Source organism: Anabrus simplex, chromosome 2, assembly GCF_040414725.1.
Source record: "Anabrus simplex isolate iqAnaSimp1 chromosome 2, ASM4041472v1, whole genome shotgun sequence".
NCBI lineage: Eukaryota > Metazoa > Arthropoda > Insecta > Orthoptera > Tettigoniidae > Anabrus > Anabrus simplex.
In genome coordinates this window covers 3,558,771-3,584,025 of record NC_090266.1, presented here as the reverse complement: position 1 = coordinate 3,584,025, position 25,255 = coordinate 3,558,771, and the positions used below count along the sequence as shown (strand labels likewise).

At 41.4% G+C, this 25,255-nt stretch overlaps 1 protein-coding gene across 1 annotated transcript in view; it reads right to left on the bottom strand.

Moving 5' to 3' along the window:
* LOC136863901 (dynein beta chain, ciliary-like) overlaps window positions 1–25,255 on the bottom strand; it is a 5,220,903-nt gene that overhangs the window by 3,888,920 nt on the left and 1,306,728 nt on the right. The window contains exon 21 of the mRNA XM_068226514.1: window positions 20,793–20,962. Within this exon, the coding sequence (XP_068082615.1) occupies window positions 20,793–20,962 (170 nt within the window). The remainder of the gene's footprint in view (window positions 1–20,792; window positions 20,963–25,255) is intronic.

The window sequence follows — 25,255 nt, the reverse complement described above, 5'->3', positions numbered from 1 at the left end:
TAAAGTTAACGGCATAGAGTGCTGTGTTTGATTCTAGTCTTCTTATGTTTCTTTTGTGATTTGCAAGTGTAAACATGCATAATGACGTCATCACTGCAGCACGTGCTTACCCTAGCTTTCCCGGTGCAGGTTTAAACTTGTTCGATAGAGCTATGCCTTGACATAAGAGGAGGCCTTAACAGCTTATTAAAAAGCACGTCGAATTTTTCAAATTACCCGCCACCATATTTCAAAGGTATGAGGTTTAGTGCTGTAAAGATACCTGCACGATGCAAAGCTAGCTTCCTTCATCAGAGCAGCCACCATCTTGTGTGAGCACCTCTAGACCGTATCATAAGGAGCTGTGTATAGTCACCGTCTGGTCGCTGCTACCTTGCGCAAGCACCCCTAGGGCGTCTCATAAGAGCAGCAGCCATCTTGTACAAGCGCTCTTAAGCTGCCTCATAAGAAGCTATGTATAGCCCCCATCTTGTAGAATTAGATAGCTGCCAATACCAAAGGGCCTAAGTAGGGATCGAACCGTCGATCTCATCATTAGACTATGTTTATCTTATGCTATCATATTCCTGATACTGCAAACCCAGGTGTCAGGTTTTGCTCTAGGATATTTCGAGATATTTAATATTTTGCATTTAAGCCCCAAATTTAATGAACCGAACCTGCACGGCACGTTATACTCTCTACCATAGCTAAACCTGATCATGTTAAGAAGACTTGCTTCAATACAAGCTAAAACAGAGCGAAAGCCAAAGGGCTTAAGTAGGAACCGAACCGTTGATCTCATCATTAGACTATGTTTTTCTTGATCCTCGTACTGCGAACCGAGGTACTGGGCAGAAATTTTTTTGTCCGTTTTGCTCTACGATGCACCGCTTTCGAGATATTTAACATTTTGCATTTAAGCCCCAAATTTAATGAATCGAACTAGCACGACGAGTTAGCCTCTAGGCTAGCTTTCTTGATAAGTGCAGCAGCCATCTTGTGCAAGCACCCTTAAGGCGTCTCATAAGGAGACGTGTATAGCCGCCATCTTGTGTCCGCCATCTTGCGCAAGCATCCTTAGGGCGTCTCTAGCCATCTTGTGCAAGGACCCTTAAGCTGCCTCATAAGAGCAACCGCCATCTCGCGCAAGCATCCCTAGGGCATCTCATAAGGAGCCATGTATAACCACCATCTTGCGCAAGCATCCCAAGGGCGTCTCATAAGAACCTATGTATAGCGGCCAACTTGCATAAGCACCTTTAAGGAGTCATGTATAGCCACCATCTTGTGCAATTAGCGTCGAGAGATGGCTGCTGTAGAATTTTTCTTTTTAAATTATCCGCCACCATATTTCAACTAAGGAGTGTAGCACTGAGGTTTGCCATGTAAGATGGCGTATGACAGCTGACAAAAAAGCGCGTGAGTTTGTTTACTAAACAGGAGCACGTGGAATTTGCCGCCACCACATTTCAAAGGTATCTAGCTAAAGATGGCAGCACGGTGCGCTCTTGATTAAAGATGGCGGATGACAGCTAACAGAACTTTTCAAATTGCCCGCTACTACATGTCATAAAGAGGGTAGCACGGTGTTCTGTGGATTAAAGATGGCGGATGACAGCTGACGAAATTGCCCGCATGATAGCAGCACAGTGCTCTATTGATTAAAGATGGCGGATGACAGCTGTCGAAAAAGCACCTGGCTTTGTTTCCCAACAAGTGCACATAGAATTTTTCAAATTGCCGCCACCACATTTCAAAGGTATCTAGCTAAAGAGTGCAGCACTGTGCTCTGTTGATTAAAGATGGCGGATGACGGCTGTCAAAAAAGCGCGTGAGTTTGTTTCCAAACAAGAGCATGTAGAATTTTTCAAATTGCCGCCACCACATAGAGGGCAGCACGGTGCTCTCTTGATTAAAGATGGCTGCTGTCAAAAAGCATTTTTCAAATTATCCGCCACCACATTTCAAAGGTAAGTAGCTAAAGAGAGCACCACTGTGCTCTATAGATTAAAGATGGCGGATGACAGCTGTCAAAAAAGCACGTGGCTGTCAAAAAACACGTGGATTTGTTTATCTCGCGCTAGTTAGGTTAAGTTGGTACTACTGAGGTTTAGGTCCGTCAAGATGGCAGTACGGAGGTTAGCGATGCGTTGTTGTCTGTCAAAAAGCACGTGGCTGTCAAAAAACACGTGGCTTTGTTTTCCTCGCGCTAGTTAGGTTAAGTTGGCACTACTGAGGTTTAGGCCCGTCAAGATGGCAGCAGTGAGGTTAGCGATGCGTTGTTGTCGATGACAGCTGTCAAAAAGCAGGGGGCTTTGTTTACAAATTCAAATCTCGCGCCAAAATTCAAATTTCCCGCCAAAAATTCAAATTTCCCGCCAGAATTCAAATTTTCCGCGGGAGGAGGCGCCCGAACCATCCAATTATACTACTGATAGGAGCCTATGTATAGCGGCCATCTTGCGCAATCGCCCATAGAAGTCTCTAAAAGCAGCCGCCATCTTGTGTAGTAGCCTGTAGTCTATGTTTCTCCATAGAAGCCCGGGCTTAGCCGCCATCTTGCACAAGCGTCCTAGGGAGTCTCATAAGGAGCTGTGTAGAGTCGACATCTTGTGCAATTGGCATCGGGAATCTAATGATAGCCCCCGTCTAGATGGTGTATGATTGATTGATTGATTTATATGTGAGGTTAGGCTTGCTCTCTTAGGCGTCGGACAGGGCAACTATCCGTTAAAGTGAGGTTACGCCCCTCAAGATGGCGACTGTAAGGTTAGGTTCGCCCTCTTAAGCAAAATCCGCAATTCGACATTGCTCACCTACTTTACTAGATTTCAATGATCCTGCATTGGAACCTGCATTGCTACACTACTAGACCTCGGGTGCTGACTCTGCACAAAATGTTGACTCAATTCCGGGAGTGGAAAACTCCACTGCACCCCTCAGTAAATAGCAGGAGGTGCGCGCGCACATGTTGATCTAAGCATTCTCTCCCTCCCCACTTAACGTAGTTATAAATACGAGTGTAAGACAATGTGTCCTTGCTTGTCTCGTAAGAGGGGGCCCTGCTCTGGGCCCCCAGAGCAATTTTCTTGTAGAGGGGACATCGCTACGGCGGTGGACCTCTAAGGGGAGAGAGATAGATAGCACATTTTTCACTCACCCGTCCCTTATTTTTGGTAACGGGGATAGGGTAAAGAGTACTACCTATTTAAACCCCCATCTATACTCTCCCGAAGTCAATAAAGCATTACCATTTAAAGATAAAAGCCGTGGAATTTCCAATTTCGCTCGGCCAGGTGGGTAAGTTTTCATCCATGAGGATTTTGCTCCGTCCAGATGGCAGCACTGGGGTTAGCGATGCAAGATGGCGAATGGGAGCAGTCAGAAAACACGTGTAGTTTTCCAAATTGCCCGCCACCTCGTGGCTAAGGTGGTACCCATGAGGTTTAGTGCAGTTAAAATGCAGCACTGGGGTTAGCGATGCATTGTTGTTCCAAGATGGCGGATGACAGCTGTCAAAAAGTACGTGGCTTTGTTTACAATTTCAAATTTCGCGCCAAAATTCAAATCCCCAGCCAAAATTGAAATCTCCCGCCAAAATTAAAATTTCCCGCCATAATTTAATTTTCCCGTCAAAATTCTAATTGCAAGTTTCCAGTTAAAATTCAAATTTCCCACACTATGACGTGAGCAGTCACGCGACCCGCTCCTCGACCTCCTATTGGCCTGCCGTTGAAGCCCCACAGCACCTCTACTGTTTTAGTCATTGAAAGGGAGCGGGTGTTTCCAATGTTCATAACTGCAAACAACCACGTGTATGTGTACAGGGGAGTCCCTTAGACAGCAAAAAGAGCATAAGATGGTCGTATGAATATGCGGTTTGTAAGAAGGAGCATGTTTTGAATGGTGACAACTGTCAAAACCACATAAAAATGCACAATGGAGTCCTGCAGGGAAAAAACCGGGAGCATACAACGGCGGTTTTCCTGAAAACCACGTGCAAATGCGTGATGGTAGTTTGACCACGCTTGCTAAATTTGTTTAAATGGTCATAGCACCAGCTAGAGAGTCAGTTATCACTGCCTATTTTGAAGATTCAATATAGCGGAGGAAACACAATATGACTGGAGAGACGGTTTTCACGGCGTAGAGAATTGCTCGAGCAGGGTAGTCGGAAGTACTGCGCTATCTTTTAGGGCTACATGACGATGCCGGGCGCCTCTTTTAAGATAGAAGATGATGTTTATAGTACACGTCTTGCGAGGCCATGTGATGTGAGACTGCTTGCTCTATGGCGTCAGAGTGGTCGCCAATGATTCACTGCTTTCACACTCCGTCCGAAACCGCTGAGTAGTCTTTGGGCCAGCGGTTTGAAAATATTTTATGAACCGGTGCTCGATCACTGGTCGCGGGGAGTGGTTAGTACCCTCTCCCCAAAACTAGTCACTGAACTGACCGAGGGGCTCCTGCAAGTATAGTTTCGTAAAATTGAAATTGCCCGCGCTATTCCTGAATTCTCTTAGCCCTCCTACTTGTATTATATCAAAACTTCAAATTTTTGGACTTAGTATATTATAATTCAAGTGTGAGGATACCCTCAAGTGGTTGCAAGTCGGATTCTACTGAATAAGTTGTAAATCCCCTTCGTGCTTTTCCAAATACTCTCGGTACTCTATTCTTGGGGAATGTCAACCAGCCCAGTGCTCCTAAAAATTACCCACCTCATGGTACTCCAGTAAATGTTCATCACTGTTTCCTCACCTGTCACTCAAAAATCTATCCATTCAGTAAAACAGAAATAAAATATTTGCGGGGAAAGCATTTTGAGAACGTTCAGCGTTTCGAAATCATTTCTTGTTTGGAAACTTCAAATTACATACCGAGGACAGTATGGATATTATGAAAATTTAACGATCCATTCCTCGTAAAATACGCTTCATTTGTGGAGAGCACTTTCATTCGGAATCAATTACGGAAATTCCATGTTTGCCCCTTTGCACCCATATGGGCATTTTCATATGGTAAAATAATATATTTTATTAATTTCATATATGATTTCATTATGTGGTATGAATTCTCGGATTTACAATTCCACTTGGGGAGCTGGAGACCACGCATTGTGATAACCTTTTGTCAAATGGATCTCCGATGTCCTACTCGACATGACAACAGCATTTGCTGTGTTCCAGTAATGTAGATCTATCTAGTGGTCACTTTTACCGATTTACCAGCGTTTTAGGGCATTGTAATGACGTTGTAAATTCTGTTATTCTCGAATGTTTATGACAGTTTGCTGATGAATTTGATTGTTTGTAAACATGGCTTCTGCTTCATCTTCGCTCACAGAAATGGATACTTTAGAACAGTTAATTCGTTCAAATGTGATATATATCAACATCTGCAAACAATTCAACGTCATTTATTGAGAGAAGCGAAATTGTGCTGAACAATTAGAGAAACCTTACGTTTTTATTGGCTACCCTTCCAAGATCGAAGGCATTGACCTCTGGGACCTCTACACATCGAACTACGCTTTCATAGTGAAAATCGTGCAATGGTGGCGGAAATTTTACTTCTGACTATTGCATGAGGCAATAGTCGGCAGGTTTTTGCTCCGCATAACGCATGGACATTCCATCGCAGAAAACCTTGCGGAAGCACGTGATCAAGTGCTGACGAAGTAGTAACTTCAGATGTTGCACATCAACAACCTACGTGGAAAACAACGTAAAGACTGCTGCCTGTTCAAACAGGTGTAAATAAGATGGTATTGCAAAATGTGTTGGAGAAAATCCGGTCACCTCTCAGAAAACTGTTTTAAAAATTACAACGCAATGAGAAACTAGAAAGATTAAGGGATCTTGTGTTCTAAATTCAGTTATATAACATGAAAAAAGTTATATTTTATGTTAGATAGTGTAGCAGTGTTCACCTCCTGCACCTACTCATAGTGCAAACAGTAATTCGGACTGGAGCAGGAAGCATACGGTAAGGAAATAGGAGTTCATAAGTTTCTGGTGATCCATAGAACTCGCAAAAAGGAACGAGTGTTATTGTCGTAATATTTATGTGGTTGGAACTTGCTCGCCGCCAAGCGAAATTTCTGCATATCTAACACAAGGACAAAGAAAACGACAGAGAGACGAGTTGGACAAAGCGATGTTCTCGTCCAGAATGCTCTAACCGAACCAATGAGATTTCGCCACTTGGAGCAGCGAGTTTATTCAGTTCTTTCCGGAGTACAATGCGATATTACACGCAATTTGGAGTGAATTATCATTAAATAAATTAGTGCATAATTTATGACATTTTGTGTATCCGTGCGTGATCTCAGTGATATTAATTCAAGACTTCCGCCGTAGCGTGAATTTGGTTCGAGACTAAAAACGTTCCGCGACTGTTGACACCCAAGTTCCGTGCATGCCGAGCATCAGTCTAGAACAACCCAAACTTTCACTTTGAATCGGAACGATATGATCGAATTTCAAATTTTACTTTAAGTGTGTGTGCTGGAAGTTTGTGAAGTGAGGACGCGGCATAGTAATGGACATAGTAGAGTGAGCTCCAGCGGGTTCTCATACCCCTCCCCCATAATGCCAGGTCAAGCTCTAAAACGGGGGCAAAAACTGAAACCTTATTCCCAAGTCATCAGTGTGTTGAACACTCGCGTCGCCAACAAGGGAGCAACAACGTTAAGAACTAAGTTAAACCTCACAAGCACTTGCTACGGTAAATTGCACACGTGCAAACACAGTCTTCATTTTAGAAGGCAGTAGATAGTAAATTTCTTATAATCCACTGAACAGTAACGTGCAGTGCTAGTTGAGGGGAGCCGCTTGTCAGACAGTACGAGGAAGAGGGGCAGGTGAAGCAGATTGCTGTGAACGTCAAACTAACGCTTAATTACTCGCCCTCCCTTAAGAATGTTGACCGTCACATAGCAGAAATAAGATTAGATAAGTATTGGACGTGACAGCAAGTGTATCCATGTTTTTAAAGCAGTGCATGGGGCATATCCGAGCAGAAACAAGTGGAATGTCGAATATTGTACTTTATGTCTTCGTAAAATATAGTTTAAACCCTAATTTGTCGTCCGAAGAGTATTTTGATAATGAATTAATATCTTCATATCAGAAGATTGGTAGAATGCTAGGGAGTGTAGGATTTCACGCACATATATTTAAGGCAAAAATACAATTAATCAAATATAATTAGCTGTTTCGATCGAGATTTAATTGATTTAATTTTTAAAGATATTAATATTAAACTATTACCAGTACACAAAACAGGATTAATAATTACGATCAATGGCACGAGATATATATTGAGATTTCAAATAATAAAAATAATAATACTAATAATGATTGATGAAATGAATTTAAGGCAATGTGAATAAATAATTTCAGACGAAATACTTAATTACAAAGAAATAAGGATCAATGAACTTGGATGAGAATAAATTATATCGTAATAATACGAATAATAATAATAAATAACGTTAGAAATAATAATAATAATAATAATAATAATAATAATAATAATAATAATAATAATAATAATAGTAACCGTAACGTGTGAATAATAACGAGGAAGAATATTTAGTGTTTTAACGATAATTGACGTTATCTCTTCAAGCAAAGATCAGCAAGCAACCTAACTTAAATAACAAGAATTAATTCTAAAGGGTGTTATATGAGGAAGCAATAGTAACTTTTGCAAATGAAGTAATCGCTAGGAACATTTATTGGGGAAGCGACAGGAGTGAATTAATGATAATAGGAGAACCATCATTGCAGTAAAAGGCTCGAATGGTGACTTGCCGACGGTAAAAAGTTAATTTTATATGTGGATGGTCCAAAGAGACCGGGGGAAAATATTTGAGCACGTAGTACGAAATATAAGTCCCCATGAGAGAGGGATCAGTGAAGTTATGTCACGAGATTAGCGGATGAATTCTATTGAAATGAAACATTATGGGCATGATAAATTTATGTTAATGAGGTCCTGAGATGAGAACCATAGTCTTCGTCAGTAGAGGAGCAAAGACAATCCCGCAGCCCGCCAATCAGAGGCAGCGGAGCGGGTCACATGACTGCTGACTCAGCAGCGCGGGAAATTTGAATTCGGCGCGTGAAATTTGAATTCAACGTGCTTTTGTTTGTAAACAAAGCCACGTGCTCTTGTTTGTAAACAAAGTGACGTGCTGCCATATTTAAAAAACAGACGATCGCTAACCTCAGTGCTGCCATCTTGACGGCACTGAACCACATGTCTACTACATTTGGCATGTGGTAGCGGGCAATTTGAAATTTCACGTGCTTTTTTGACAGCTGTCAGCGGCCATACTTAAACAAGGCCACGTGCTCTTGTTCGTAAACAAAGCTACGTGCTTTTTTGACAGCTGTCAGGAGTCATCTTTAAACAAGCTTGTCGACACACTTCCATCTTATAGCAAGGTGCCCTTCTCAACATACTATAATCTTAGAGAATGTAGTATTTTTTTAAACCAAGATGCTGTTTTCAACACTATAAGACATTGTTGACATACGAAGCTGCTGCTTTTTAGGACGCCGGGCTGAGTGACTCGGATGATTAAGGCGCTGGCCTTCTGGCCGCAACTTGGCAGGTTCGATTCTGGCTCAGTCCGGTGGTATTTGAAGGTGCTCAAATACGGTAGCCTCCTATCGGTAGATTTACTGACACGTAAAAGAACTCCTGCCGGACTAAATTCCGGCACCTCGGCGTCTCCGAAAACCGTAAAAGAGTAGTTAGTGGGACGTAAAGCAAATAGCATTATTATTATTATTTCCTGCTTAGAACATCGATTGCTGTGTTCAGAAAATTAAATAATTAATTAAAACACATCAAGACTAGAATCGCATACTATAGTTAATGTCGCTTACTACAGCGAGTGTTCAGAACACTAAATAAGTGAATAAAATATATCAAGGCTAGAATTGCATACTATAGTCGATATCGTTACCTAAAGCATGTGATCAGAACACTGTTTAAAACATGTTTACTGCTTTGCAAGAGATACGTTTGTAGATGGATTAAACAAATAGAGTAGAATCGAACAACAGAATGCTGTTCAAAGACATACCTTTTTCCTAAGAAGATGGATTTTTAAAAAAGTTCCCTTCTCAAGATACTTACTCAGCTGCTCTTCTCAACATACAATTCTTAGTTTTGAAAGCAAGCTGGACACACTAAGACCTTACGAAGCTGAACACTGAAAAACCTTCTTTCTTGACATACTTACTTTAAAATGTAACAGCCTCTTCTTCCTCGAGTGATGTAGTATTTAAGCAAACAAACAAAACTTTACCTTGAAAAGAAGTAGAGGGAGCGGGAGGAGGTTATACACATGTGGACAAAGGAATACATAATCTAAAATAAAAGAATATACCAATTCTATATTATTTATTGCATCTTGTATGTACAAGTTTTATCTTGAATCATTTGCTATACTTGAGCATTAGAGATTTCTGCTTCATATAAGTGCATCTTATAATGTTCGTGTACATTCCGCTTCTTAATTGATAATGCAATTCCTGTAAGTACAAGTTTTAACTTGAATAAAATGTTGGTGTACTTCTTAAATGATTATGCAATCCCCCTTCATACAAGCTGTTGCTGTATCCCCATGGAATACTAGTAAGGGAATCACTATCCCATACACAATTGTCATCGAAAGGAAGCAATGAAAATTCATTTTGTTCGATCGTATACACATGATGTTTGCGTGATTGAATCCTTTTTGCGTACAGAAAGCGGCATTTCTAGAGGTGAGTAGATCGCGATAGTGTTGAAGGTGTAAAAGGCTAACGACGCTTGAACGTACGCCTTTCGCTTTTTTAACAGACTGTGAATTTTTGTCATAGGCATACACTTTTGGTACTAAACCAATAAGCTCAGTCATGATATTCATGCCGTGCTCACCTTTCATAAGCCCTCAAATATTTTTAATTTTGAAAAATCAAGTATAGCCATTCCTTAATAAATTGGCTTCGCTTAGACGATCTCCGTCCTTTGTCACTTCAACAGAAATAAGGTCACGATCGATAACATGATAGGCTTTGAAATTTGGTTTTGAGATGTACTTGCGTGCCCCATACCACCCATCCCTTTGATTAATTAAATGAGTATCGCGATGTTTGCGTACATTTTCCATGCTTTTGCCATAGATCGAGTTATTCATCAGTTCGAAAAACGTACTCTCAAATGTTGTTGTAGTACGTTGACGATGTTCAGTATTTAAATATTTGTACGGTTTAAGCCATGCATCATGCTTGAACGCAACGATACGATGAATACTCTCTAACTGTAAGCCGTATTCGAGACATTGTATGTGGATAACATACCGCTTTTTCGGAAAAAGTGTAGCAAGCAGTTTACTATGTTTTGATGTATCATTAGGTGGAATCACTTTTTCAACACAAAAAGGAAGATCGGAATGTGAATCGTGCAGACGAGAAGGGTAGGCAAGAGAAGTTTCCAGCACATAGCCGCGATGAGGATCTTTAGCAGCCTCAAAAATATCAAAATGCTGAATTCCAGTTTCTGTTAGCCATACAAGGCTGTGACTTGGCCCAATCACACAGATCATTGGCATCGAAATACATCGGATAAGAATGTTCCTTCTCTGAATTATATTTGTCGAGGTAGGAAATATTCGCGATGGCATGCCTGTTGACAAGCGAATCTAGTCCGCCGCGAATACCGCATGTTGACATCCGTTAGAGATCATGTTCAACTCCAGTACACATGAGCATCGCACCCCATGACAGACCTCGTGTTGTGTAGTAATAGCAAGGGTCTAATCCGTAAATAGATAAACTCATTTTACGAATCTTTTCGAACACACCAAAGAGTAAAATTGTGTCTACCCTCAAATACAAGTCACCTCAGGTCTGTAGCTGAAACGTTGACCACACCCGGCAGGCATGCAAATAGTCTTCATCAGAAATTGATACCAAATGCCTACCGTATGACGATGAGCTGAGTGACGGTGTGCTACATTCACTTAACACACTTGTAAATGCAGACGGAGGAGGTAATTTAGTTTCTTCTAATGTTTGAAAGCTCTGAGTATATTAATAGGACAGAGCACCTTTCCTTATACAAAGTTTAAAATGCTCAGAATCTGAAAGATACTCTCGAATGTATTTAGAGTCGTCGCTGGAAAGCCCATTTACAAGCGTATCAAGAGAAATGTTCATAAATTTATACTAATCTAGAAAGCGAGTGTTAATGTCGCCTACACGATAACTGAATGGAATAAAGCGTTCATGATTTTGCGCAATCACAGTGAACTTTGTGCAATTTTATTGTGAAAATTCACGAACAATGAAGTGGCTGTCGTAGCCTGACAAGTTATTGAAAATGCATGGAATAAATTTAGGTACACGATATGAAAGATCGCACGAATCATGTGGAGATCCACGATATTTCCGAGTAACCTGACAGTGATCTCTAATTTTAATCTGCGGGAAAATAATTGGCTGTTTACAGATGTGACATTCATCGGTTTCATTATGCAAAATTATTTCATCAAATGTCATTGGAATGGGCACTGGTTGTGAATAAGCGTATGAACGCGTTGTGCTAACTGTTCTAATTCTTTTAACAGCCATGCCGTACAGTTTTCGCCACGATACATCTTAAAAAAGATAGAGAGGCATGGTAGGAACAAACGACTTTGTAAGCTACTGAAAACGGAGTGTGCTTTTGCACGTAATCCTTGTAGGGTTCGCTCATGTCTAGTTGGAAACGATCAAAAGTCCAGTAAAATATTCAAAATCTGCATAAACAGTGGAAGGAACAGGTTTTATGTATGTTGGGTATTCAGCCCGAAGGCTGGTTGGATCCTCAACAGGTTCACCATTAGCTGTCATAGATGGCCTAGGTGCCACTGAAGAGGCGTACTAGGGAAATGAGGAGTGAGGTAGTTTCCCGTTGCTTTCATCACTGAGCCAGAAGTTGTTATTGCACATCAGTCTCCCAAGCCCACTGAAATGCGTGCATCAACCGACCCCATGAGCGACATTTTCACACCATTCGTAGCAGGGACTGGCTGCATTTCTAGCGTCACTCATACCTCAGTCACTTTCATACTGTCCAAGCCAAGTATAAGACCGAGAAAGTAACAGTTTTATTCTAGCCCATACCAGAAGGCACAGAGCACTGTAAACACTACATCTTGCCGGCAAAGGTCTGTGGCAACAGGTTCTCAAACTACATTTCTGCATTTTCCGTGTTGGCAGAACAAGTTTTACGGCAGGATGTGTTGCACAATTATTTACATGTCTAGTTAACCAGCGTTCTGTAGAATAGTATTGCAAACATCGGTCGCAAATATATTTTTTCCCATCGTGTAATGAAAGTGGAGAGTTTATCAAACGAGAAAGATTGTTTATAAGGCAGCAGTGGCTTGTGTTTTCACTGCAAATATATAAGAGATGAAGATGGTGTTGTTTCGGAGATGAAGCTGTGTAAAGTGGTCCTACAACACGGTCTCCGTCGACACCGTATACAGAAAAGGAAAAAATCGGGTTTTTTTTTCAAACGTAGATATGTTTGCTAAATCCATAGGAAAAGAAACACCTTCAACCTATAATGAATGTTGGAACTGAATAAACGTATCCGTATACAGAAATTTTCTTGATAGTCTATTACTTGTTGCCGGTTTCAACGCCATTGCGATGCAGCATAGAAAGCAATAGTCACCGTTATTCTTAATATTGATCAGTGCTCTCATATTTACCATCGCTTGAGGAAGTTGAATGTGTCGTCTACCTGAATTGAAGGGGTCGAATTTGCACACATTAATTTGAAGATCACCGGGCGAGTTGGCCGTGCGCGTAGAGGCGCGCGGCTGTGAGCTTGCATCCGGGAGATAGTAGGTTCGAATCCCACTATCGGCAGCCCTGAAAATGGTTTCCGTGGTTTCCCATTTTCACACCTGGCAAATGCTGGGGCTGTACCTTAATTAAGGCCACGGCCGCTTCCTTCCAACTCCTAGGCCTTTCCTATCCCATCGTCGCCATAAGACCTATCTGTGTCGGTGCGACGTAAAGCCCCTAACAAAACAAATTTAAAAAATTTGAAGATGCAAAATATTTTCAGGTGCCTTATTATTCGCTCCTTCTTCAAACTTTTCAAATTTAGTCAACAATGTGTCGACGATGTGTTTGCGAAACCATTCCGATATTTTGTCTGAACATAAGAGATTCGTCATTTTAGAAGAAATTTAAAATGTTTCATGAATATCCTGGTTACTTTCAAAAGAATAAAGGAACAAGTAAGACTAGCGTTTAATTCAAGCGTCGTATCCATAGTCAGCAAAGATGTAACTTTTCTTCGGAAACATTATAGCAAGGGAGTAAGAAAGAATTTAGATCTAACCCATTCAATGAATTTCGTATAATACCGCTTAGAATACGCGATGAAGAAAATGTATAGCTCCCCAATTTGTTGTCATAATTACACACCAAGAAAACTAATGATACAAGATTTGTCAAATAGAACGTTGATTTAGTTGTTCTATTTCTAAATCGTTTAGCACACTCGGTAGAAATACTTGCAAGTACTCACAGGCACACAAAATTCTTTTCACCATTTGTGTTTAGTTTTCGAAGGGAAATCACATTAAATCGCTGATTTAGTAGAAGATTGCTAAGGCGCCTGGTTAAAACTTTCGATTTTTCTACAGAAATGCGAAATACTATTTTTTAGATTGTTTTAAAATAATTTAAACATATGAGATCGATAAAAAGCTCGATGCATACCTTAAGGTGTAGATGAAGACAGGAATGACGACAACGGTAATTAATGTATGTCTGTAGTTTTTCTTTACGATGCATGCCACCCTATAAGCATTACACTCAACTCGAAAGTAATTTGGATCCTCAACAAGTATCCTGGACATCGCGAAAAGGAGCTAGAAGTTTGCACTTACATGCATTAAGCACGTTTGTTACATAAACCCACGTATAAAACAGAGACAGATCAATAAACTTACATTTCTAGCAGATAGTAGTCGGATGAAGTAGACGATGACGTCGGTTCAGAGAGTCCGGGGTTCGATTCCCGGCCGGGTCTGGGATTTTAAAATTAATTGGTTAATTCTAATGGCACGGGGGCTGGGTGTATGTGTTGTCTTCATCATCATTTCATCCTCATCACGACGCGCAGGTCGCCTACGGGTGTTAAATAGAAAGACCTGCACCTGGCGAGCCGAACCCGTCCTGGGATATCCCGGCACTAAAAGCCATGCGATATTTCATTTCTAAAACAAAGAAAACGAAATCGTAAATTTACAAAAAAAATCGACAATCATAATAATAATAATAATAATAATAATAATAATAATAATAATAATAATAATAATCAAAGAATTAAACTTACCCTTTCAGCAGATATCAATCACGATGATCGGCTTCGCTTAAAGTGAGAGAATACAGTAAATTGCCTATTCGTTTACATGCACGTAACACACACACACACGAACACAGCAACAGACTACTTCTCGTTGACTGCGCTTGTTGCTAGGTGAGAGAAATGAAATGTGTAGAGGTCAACAAGCACGTACAGTCGTAACAAAAGTTGATCTAACACTGCTACTTCTAAATTGGAAGCGGTCAGTTCTATGCCTTGTTAAAAACTACTTGTACGGCCAATCTCCCTGTAGATCAGGGTAGTAGAATAACACTGACAGTATCCCCTGCCTAGAGTTCCTAGGGCTCTGAACTCGAGAGTGTACGGGACCCTGAGCTGAGTCCTAGCATTGCTTGTGCGGGGCCCAGAGTTGAGTCCTAGCATTGCTTGTGCGGGGCCCTGAGTTGAGTCCTAGCATTGCTTGTGCGGGGCCCTGAGTTGAGTCCTAGCATTGCTTGTGCGGGGCCCTGAGCTGAGTCCTAGCATTGCTTGTGCGGGGCCCTGAGCTGAGTCCTAGCATTGCTTGTGCGGGGCCCTGAGTTGAGTCCTAGCGAAACAAGCGTACTATTTATGAACTCGAGGGTGCACGAGGCCGTAAGCCGAGTCCTAGCATTGCTTGTGAGGGGCCGTGAGCTGAGTCCTAGCGAAACAAACGTGCTGCTTCTAAACTTGTGAGTGTACGGGGCCTTCAGCTGAGTTTCAGTGTCGAAACAAATGTGCTGTGGTGTGTGAATTGATGACGACGGGGCCCTGAGATGATTCCCAGCGAAACAAACATGCTGTTACTAAATTGGAGTGTACAGGACACTGAGCTAAGTCCTAGCGAAACAAACGTGTTGTTTCTGAACTCGAGAATGTACGGAGCCCTGAGTTGAGTCCCAGCATTGTTTGTGTTCAAACGAACGTGCTGTGGTGTGTGAGTTGACGACGAGGGGGCTCTGAGCTGAGTCCCTAGCATTGACGTGCTGTTTCTGAACTCGAGAGCGTACGGAGCCCTGAGCTGTGTCCTAACATTGCTTTAGCCGTGCGGTTAGGGACGCGCACAGGTGTGAGCTTAGGATAACACTAACAGTATCCCCTGTGTAACATAAAAGGGCTACCGTACTAAAAGAGGCTCTAAACTCGTAGCAACAACAAGGCTAAACTCATTGAACTACTGTCGGGTATTTTCTTATGACACAGTTTGCAAATGTACTTTGTCCTCTACCGGGCGAAAGGTGCTGACTGTGACATACTTAAGATTAGCGGATTTGCGCGCTCGCCAGACCACGCAAGTCCAAGAGCTTGTCTTCGCTCAAAGCTCTGTCTAAAAAAATTCTCTAACTTCATCTCCCAGCAAATAGGCCTAATACCGCAAAAATAAAACAACCTTTTTTGTAGAACTAGGTAAGAGATCCCACCCTGCCTGCTGTAAGAGGGAGCCCCGAAGCGACCCCAAAGCTCTGAGCTGGGTCCTGCTATTGCTCTTTACTTTTATCTCACCTATCTGACCTTCAGCCGGAAGACGCAGTTTGATTCATAGGAGATAATTCTAGTTCGAAAACGTTCCTAAGCAACTAATAGTATTCACGATTCACGTACTCCAAGTTATATTTCTCAGCGAATTTCTTTGCTATCCCCTGCCTCTTAGATATAGGTCTCAGAGTTCTCAGAGTTCGATTCCCAGCTAGGTCAGTACTACGAGAATATGCAGTAGTAATGTTATCTTAAAGCCTCGACGACGTGTTCCTGCTTTGCTGTGTGTGTCGCAGTCCACAGGTGCCTCAAAGCATGCCACTTTGTTGTTTACTTCTCGCCAAACCGAGCTCGATAGCTGCAGTCGCTTAAGTGCGGCCAGTATCCAGTATTCGGGAGATAGTAGGTTCGAATCCCACTGTCGGCAGCCCTGAAAATGGTTTTCCGTGGTTTCCCATTTTCACACCAGGCAAATGCTGGGAAAGTACCTTAATTAAGGCCACGGCCGCTTCCTTCCCACTCCTAGCCCTTTCCTGTTCCATCGTCTCCACAAGACCTATCTGTGTCGGTACGATGTATAGCAACTAGCAAAAAAAAAAAAAATCTCACCAAAGTTCAAAGTCGAGTATACAAGTAGCAGTCGGGCTGAGCAGCAGGCTAAGGGTAAAGAGGTTTAATTTTTCTGCTTGCCTCACCCGTTGTGTGCGGTGCGTGCTTTCGTATCCTTACCAGGTCAGAGATTTCGCAATAATTCTAAACTGAGATTACAATACCCTTAAAGTGGCAGCAACACTTGTAGACTCAAAAATCAGCCTTCAACATCATAACCATGTGGAACAATCTGCATTGATTTCTTAATGTCGTAGACAATGTTGAACAATTATTTAACTTGTTCATATTCCGGGTTTGACCTCCTGGCAGTAAGAAGCGCGTTCTTGTCACCTCCGTCGTCTCCAGTTTTATGCCATCTTTCGAATAACCTTGGCCTTTTTGTCTCAGGTTTAACGAAAGAAATATTATTTCTGTTACCAATACGGTTTCGACCCCGGATCCGCATGAGTATCCTGTGCCACCACCAACAGGAATAGCTGAGTTGTAAAAGCACCATGTTTTCTTCAAAAACCACCGTAAGTTATTTATGAATATCAAACAAATAATGAAAAAAAAGCTCACAGTTTTATCGCTAAGGTTAGACTACCTGAATTATTATCCCTACGAAAACATCGAGATTATATTTTTCGCACATGTAGATATTCGCGTACCACTGTGCTGGAGGATGCACAGCCTAGGTTTCGCACTCATGGACTATTTATTGGTGTGTAAATATTTTTTGTATATTTCTGCGTAACATAATTGTGGCTTTGGTGTTATTTTATAAATTTAATGCCCGAAATTTCGATATATATGTTTGCTATGTTATTAGATCGAGGGATCGTTTAACTTTGACGTAGACTGAGCGTAATTTTAGTGTTTTGGTGGTTTGTAAGTTGAGGTTCTTAATTTGGTCCCTTTAGTTAAATATGTGTTGAAGTATATTAGACCTGGAACGACGCACATTCAGGGTGACAACTAATTATCACTTTTTCACAGGGTTATTTTTACCTGTTTCAACCATGGAGTTAATATCGAAATTCAGGAATCGTACTTATTTGGAACTCGTCAAACATAACAATATTGATTCAAGGGACGTAAGACTCTGAAAGCCATTAAGACAGGATCTTACATCGTAACCCGTATTGAGTCATTTTAATTTTATACATTATCATCAAGCTTTAAATGTAATTACACTTCGATTGTATTAATATTTTCTTCCTTTATATAGAAATTAAAATGTTTACATAAATTTCATTTTGGTTATTTAAATTTCCATGTTCATATTTTTGTTATTCTCCCTGCCTAATCATTAAGTTAATCATCCAGGTCACACTCAGCATGCCCCGTGCAGTTAGAGTATATTAAAATATTCACTTGCACTCAGGTAAACCTTGTAGCTATGGAAGGAAAATTTAATGTACCTATAAGTCAGGTTTCTGGTTATAACCTTTATGCTTTGAGGGCTTGTTGTTTAAAAAGGCCTAACAGCTAAGGTCATCGGCCCGACCCTTGAAATTAACTTACATTCTAAGTCAGACTTTAATCTACATTTTAACTGTGTTGCTTTGTCTTTTTAGATCTAAAATAAATCGCCTGCCCTCATTTTGCTTAGTAAAAGTATCAATGGTTTTCGGTTATGAAAAATTTAGTGTACTTGATTACATAAGTCTTCGTTACAATGTTAATAATTATCTACTGTGTTGCAAAACTTTAAAAGTTTTAATAATTATGTGGCTATAAAGTGGTTCAAAGGGCTGATTTAGTTTTGCATTAAGGGAGGTTTTTAACCTGCCCACGAATCTGCTAATAAATGCCAAGCATTCTCCTTCACGTTGAATGTGGCCAGATCCTTACTCCTTTAGACAGAATTTGGTAACATTTGCCATCACGTAATAATTAACATATTTCAAATTAAAGTCACTGTGATGAACCACAAGTCAATAATTGAATCGATCCTTTAAGAAAGGGCTCAATGACAAGAAGTTAAAATTTACAGGAGGGCGAAAAGGCAGTTGTTCTCTTACTTGTTGTACTAGAGGGGTTAACATTACTGATGTGTAACATTACATACAGGGAATTTGAACGTAGAAAGCATGGAGTTGAACCCTTTCAAAGCTGACTAAACTGAAATGTAATGTTGGTAGGTGTTCCAATTTTATTAAGTGAGAACACATAAAAATTAGTTCAAAAAATTCAAAAAATAAATTTATTATTTAATTAATTTCAGTGTCACACATCCAATGCTGACTCTGCACTGCATGTAGGCCAGGTTAAAATTTCTTCATAGAAGCCTTTGTGCTCTTCTGGGATATAGTCTCTTCGAATATTCAATCATTTTGCAATTTGTAGCTACACTGCTATGATAGGTGTGACGCGATCAAATTTATACTTTACTAGACCAGCGATATGTCTTGAACAAAATATCTGTCCTGGATTTCACAGAGGTATTCAAACTGATTGACCAACGTAGGTTGAAACATGACTCCTTCTTTTTTTGTTTCATCTGGCACTACAGTTTTCTGTAAAATTCAGCCCACCATGTAGTAACATTCAAAACATCATCACTCTCTACCATATTCACTAAAAATCTGTTATTTTAAGAGCTGCCACTATAAGTGAGACTTATTCATTAACAGAATATATCCTGTCCTCTTTACCAATTGATCTTTTAATCAAACCAAAGTCCGCATCACACGCATTAAACGAGTGCTCTCTGAAATGGAAAAGATGAGCATTTCTTTGAAACCTTTGAGTTTCAACTAATGCAACAACTTTTGACCATAGTATGGTTCTCACTTCGTCCTATACATCCGTCCGAGTACAACTTAAGATCAGTAACACTTCTCGGAACATGATGTTTGATGTAGTCCAAAACGAAAAAACATACATTTCCACTTTCTTTGCTACTCCTTTGTGATAAACATACATAACACAATGGCCACTTACAATACTGTGAATGTTGAATACATTAACAAAATTGTCTCAAGTAAAATTCGCCTTGCACAAGGGTCGGGGGAAGGACCAAATTTTCATAAAATAGAAGCTAAGTGATAGTATGCTGTCACTTTTCTGACAGCTTTCTTTACTCTGTTTCGTGATTGTGAAAAACTTCTTGGCTCTGCGCTTATGAATAATTACCTCCGCTGTTGCCACCTTTCTAGCACGATAATTTAAATTAGGACTTCCAATTTTAACAAGAAGCTACTCACATGCTATGCAGGTGTCAATCGGTGGCCTCCCAAAAGGTAAGTCAAAATTGGCATTATCATATTCACGACAGTACTTGTATTTAACTGTAGTATCAGGATATTTCTCATACATATTCCTGACATTGAGCCGAAGAGTAATGGCTAAACAGTACAGGATAAGGCTCAATCTATACACCTTCAGAGAGTGCCCTATTTTTGTTTCAACAAACTGGACTCTTACCATGCAAGAGCAATAATCTTAGTCTCCTAACCTGTTTTTCGGTGACACAATACAGACTTAGGGAAGCTTTCTTACAAACGCAGTCCTTGATTTCCCTCGGATCTGTACAAAACGAATACACGTTTGGCTTGGACCTGCTGGATCCTGTTTCTTCTTTACGACGAATTATCCTAACTTTCGAGCCTTCAATGTGAGTTTTAAAAAATACATCCTGTTCATTCTTGCCTAGTTAGTGTTAGTGTTAAGCATTTCCCACTTCTCAGGGTCCGTCAGCTTCGTGAAACACTGATTTCTGCCTCTGAAAAATACATGAAGAAATAGGTCGAAATTATAATCAAATTAATACAAATTTCATTTCAGCAAACAAGAGTTACTGCAGTTTTCTCCCGTGGTCTTTGCTGCCACAGCATAGCTCAAATGCTCACTTCTCTTAATAATCTCACGCTTGTATTTATCACGATTCCGAACACCTTTTTTTTCGTTTTTTGCCTTCAGGAACGCACACTTCTGTAATGGGCTCCATGTTGCAATGTTTGAGTGTTACTCACTACTGCCAGACCACAGGGTTTCAAAGGAGCAAAGTTACGGATCGAGTCGGCTGTGGTCAAAGCACTTAAATGCTATCACTAGAGGTCAGGTGGGTCTCCACTCCAGGAATTGAGCCGTTTCAAAAATGAACGTTATAAAAGTCCCGTTAATTCTCCAATACAATATCCTTTCATAGTGAATAGATGTGTCTACCATGTAGGAACATATATAGGTCAAGAACTCATTTTTGAAAAAATTGGAATTGAGCCCTTTCTTAAACGAACGATTCAATTTTATTTGGTGAACACTGTTAACAACTTGACCCCCATTCCGGCTGGCGTAAAATCCAAGGATAACAGGTGTACCTGCTAGTGAGATCATCAACCAAATACTCTTTGAACATGTTGGCCCATTTTCGAACCGCGTTGAGCAGAGCCTGCTTGAACGGCCTAAGATCAACTTGTAGCCAGCCACTGAACACCTTCACTGACGTAATCTCCTCTACCTCCAAGTATATCTTGTCATACTTATCTATCTGTAACAAATTCAACATGACAATGATGAGTTGTAACATTTTTACAGGATTCTAAAACAATAATTCACATTTTAGAATTTCCAATATGGAGATGAAATAACTGAGTTACAGAAATCATTAAAGAACATGGAAATACATTTCTATATTTATTCGTCATTTTGGCATGGTAGTAGTATAGTATACGGGTCTGAAACAATTCGTGCTGCGTCAGCATTTTCCCACGATGTCACAACCCCTGGCGAGGTCATTGATCCCATGACGTGGCGGTCACGTGCCCATGAATTCACGGTCACGTGCTGTTGTTTACAAAGAAGAGCACGTGCTCGTGTTTTGACAGCTGTCATCTTGACGGGTCCTAACCTCACTTTTGACCACGTGCTCATGTTTCGTCGCGTAATTTTAATACGTGGCCGAGGCTAACCTCACAGCCGTCATCTTGACAGGTCCTAACCACATGCTTTCTGGTACTGACAGGTATGAGGCGAGGAATTTGAATAAGTGGGCGACACTAACCTCACTACCGTCAGCTTGACGGGACTTAGCAACACACCACGTGCTTTTGACAGGTATGAGGAGCGGAATTTTGTAAAACTGAACGACCCTAACCTCACTGATGTCATTTTGACGGCACATAGCAACTTATCACGTGCTTTTAGCAGGTATGAGGCGCGAAATTTTGAAAGAGATAAGGACGCGAACCTTACGGCTGTCATCTTGACGAGACTTAGCCACACACCACGTGCTTTTGACAAGTATGTTGCACGGAATTTTGAAAAAGAGAACCATCCTAACCTTACAGCCCTTACCTTCACGGCACTTAGCCACACACCACGTGCTTTTGACAAATGTGAGGCGCGGACTTTTGAAAAAAGAGAACGACGCTAACCTCATGCAAGATGCCCTTCCCGACACCTTCTTGTGAAATCCCCTCCCCCTACGTCATCTTGGAGGGGGTTATCCATACAGCGCATTGTGTTATGGCTAGATGCCCTTACCAACGCCATCTTGCGAAATGCCCCTTTCCCGTTATCGCCTTGGAGGGGCCTAACCTTACAGGGCCCTATTTTTACTGTAAGATATCCTTCCCGACATCATCTTGTCAGTTCATCCTTTCCGACACTATCTTGGTCTTCATCCGACGGACAAATAACTATGATCACACCTACTTAGTCGTACACCTGTGTCATCGTACAGAGAGATATCCTTTTATGTTTATTGTCCTCTATCCGACGACGTCTTTGCATGACCTCCCCCTCGACAGAGCACAAGCAATCTGTACAGGTTCAGTAGACCGGAAATGTGCCCTCTACTAAGAACAACATGGCAAACCTTTCATGTTCAGAACACAAACAGTCTGTTGTTGTATTACCCTACTCATAAATTACAAATATACATGTATTTTTGTAATAAACAGTTACATGCATGGATTCGAACTCTAAAATAGAACAGCAAACAACATCTCTCCTTATTTTGCGAGCTTACGAACACATAGTGCCTATAAAAATATTTAAAAATCTCTATAACAGACATGGATTCAATCCATGATACCTCTGTTCAACGCCCAAATAAAAAAACTATTGCATGCATCACATAGTCACCGTAACAGAAAAATCTCTACTACAGACATGGATTCGCAACCTGATCTCTCTGTTTAATGCTTGAATAAAAAGTTATTAAACTTCCTCAATCATTATTTCGCGAGCTCTCTACACATAGTCACTGTAATCTCCTATGACATGAGTAGTATAATAGGACAGATCGGACGCCACCACCACCGCAGGCTCCCAGAGGCCTCCTCCTCCATCACCACAGCCAGAGGCCTCCCAGATGCCTCCGCCACCACCACCACAGCCACAGGCCTCCCAGAGGCCTCCCAGAGGCCTCCCAGAGGCCTCCTCCACCACCACCAAAGTCAGAGGCCTCCCAGAGGTCTCCTCCACCACCCGCGGGAAATTTGAATTTGTAAACAAAGCCACGTGCTTTTTGACAGCTATCATCGACAACAACGCATCGCTAACCTCAGTACTGCCATCTTGACGGGCCTAAACCTCAGTAGTACCAACTTAACATAACTAGCGCGAGATTTGAATGGGTAAACAAATCCACGTGTTTTTGACAGCCACGTGCTTTTTGACAGACAACAACGCATCGCTAACTTCAGTACTGCCATCTTGATAGGCCTAAACCTCAGTAGTACCAACTTAACCTAACGAGCGTGAGATAAACAAATCCACGTGCTTTTTTGACAGCTGTCATCCGCCATCTTTAAACTACAGAGCACCGTGCTGCCCTCTTTATCGCAGTAGCTGCAAATTCGTCACCTGTCATCGGCAGTGCTGCCATATTGGCGGGCCTAAACATTAGTGCTACAAACTTAACCTCACTAGCGTGAGATAAACAAATCCACGTGCTTTTTTGACAGCTGTCATCCGCCATCTTTAAACCACAGAGCACTGTGCTGCCCTCTTTATCGCAGTAGCTGCAAATTCGTCACCTGTCATCCGCAGTGCTGCCATCTTAACGGGCTTAAACATCAGTGCTACCAACTTAACCTCACTAGCGCGAGATAAACAATTCCACGTGCTTTTTTGAACGCTGTCATCCGCCATCTTTAATCTATAGAGCACAGTGCTGCCCTCTTTAGCTACTTACCTTTGAAATGTGGTGGCGGATAATTTGAAAAATGCTTTTTGACAGCAGCCATCTTTAATCTAGAGAGCACCGTGCTGCCCTCTTTAGCTAGATACCTTTGAAATGTGGTATCAGGCAATTCCACATGGCAGCAGCCATCTTTAATCAAGAGAGCACCGTGCTGCCCTCTATGTGAAGGCGGCAATTTGAAAAATTCTACATGCTCTTGTTTGGAAACAAACTCACGCGCGTTTTTTTACAGCCGTCATCCGCCATCTTTAATCAACAGAGGACAGTGCTGCCCTCTTTAGCTAGATACCTTTGAAATGTTGTGGCGGCAAATTCCACGTGCTCTTGTTTGGAAACGAAGCTATGTGCTTTTTTGACAGCTGACATCCGCCATCTTTAATCTATAGAGCGCAGTGCTGCCCTCTTTAGCTACTTACCTTTGAAATGTGGTACGTCACAGCTATCATCCGAAGTGCTGCCATCTTAACGGCCCTATACCTTAGTGCAACCAACTTAACCTTACTAGCGCGAGATTTGAATCGGTAAACAAATCCACGTGCATTTTTGACAGCTGTCATCCACCACCTTTAATCCATAGAGCAGAGTGGTGCCTTCTTTAGCTACTTACATTTGACATGTGGTGGCGGATAATTTGAAAAATACTTTTTGATAGCAGCGATCTTTAATCTAGGGAGCACCGTGCTGCCCTCTTTAGCTAGATACCTGCGGTGGCAGGCAATTCCACGTGACAGCAGCCATCTTTAATCAAGAGGGCACCGTGCTGCCCTCTTTGTGGCGGTGGCAAATTCCACGTGCTTTACAAACTCACGTGCTTTTTTCTGACAGCTGTCATCCGCCATCTTGCATCACAAACCTCAGTGCTGCGCTCTTTAGCTAGTTACCTATGAAATGTGGTGACGGCAATTTGAAAAATTCTATGTGCTCTTGTTTGGAAACAAAGCCACGTGCTTTTTGACAGCTGTCATCCAACATCTTTAATCAATAGAGCACTGTGCTGCTATCATGCGGGCAATGTCGTCAGCTGTCATCCGCCATCTTTAATCTACAGAGCACCGTGCTGCCGTCTATGTAGCAGCGGGCAATTTGAAAAGTTCTGTTAGCTGTCATCTTCCGTCTTTAATCAAGAGAGCACCGTGCTGCCATCTTTAGCTAGATACCTTTGAAATGTGGTGGCGGCAATTTGAAAAATTCTATGTGCTCTTGTTTAGTAAACAAAGCCTTGCTTTTTTTGACAGCTGTCATCCACGATCTTTAATCAATAGGGCACTGTGCTGCTATCATGCGAGCAATTTCGTCAGCTGTCTTCCGCCATCTTTAATCTACAGAGCACCGTGCTGCCCTCCATGTAGTAGCGGGCAATTTGAAAAGTTCTGTTAGCTGTCATCCGCCATCTTTAATCAAGAGAGCACCGTGCTGACATCATTAGCTAGATACCTTTGAAATGTGGTGGCGGCAAATCGAAAAATTCCACGTGCTCTTGTTTAGTAAATAAACTCACGCGCTTTTTGTCAGCTGTCATCCGCCATCTTTAATCTATAGAGCTCAGTGCTACACTCTTAGGTACATACCTCTGAAATAGGGTGGCGGATAATTTAAAAAGAAGAATTCTACATCAGCCATCTCTCGACGCTA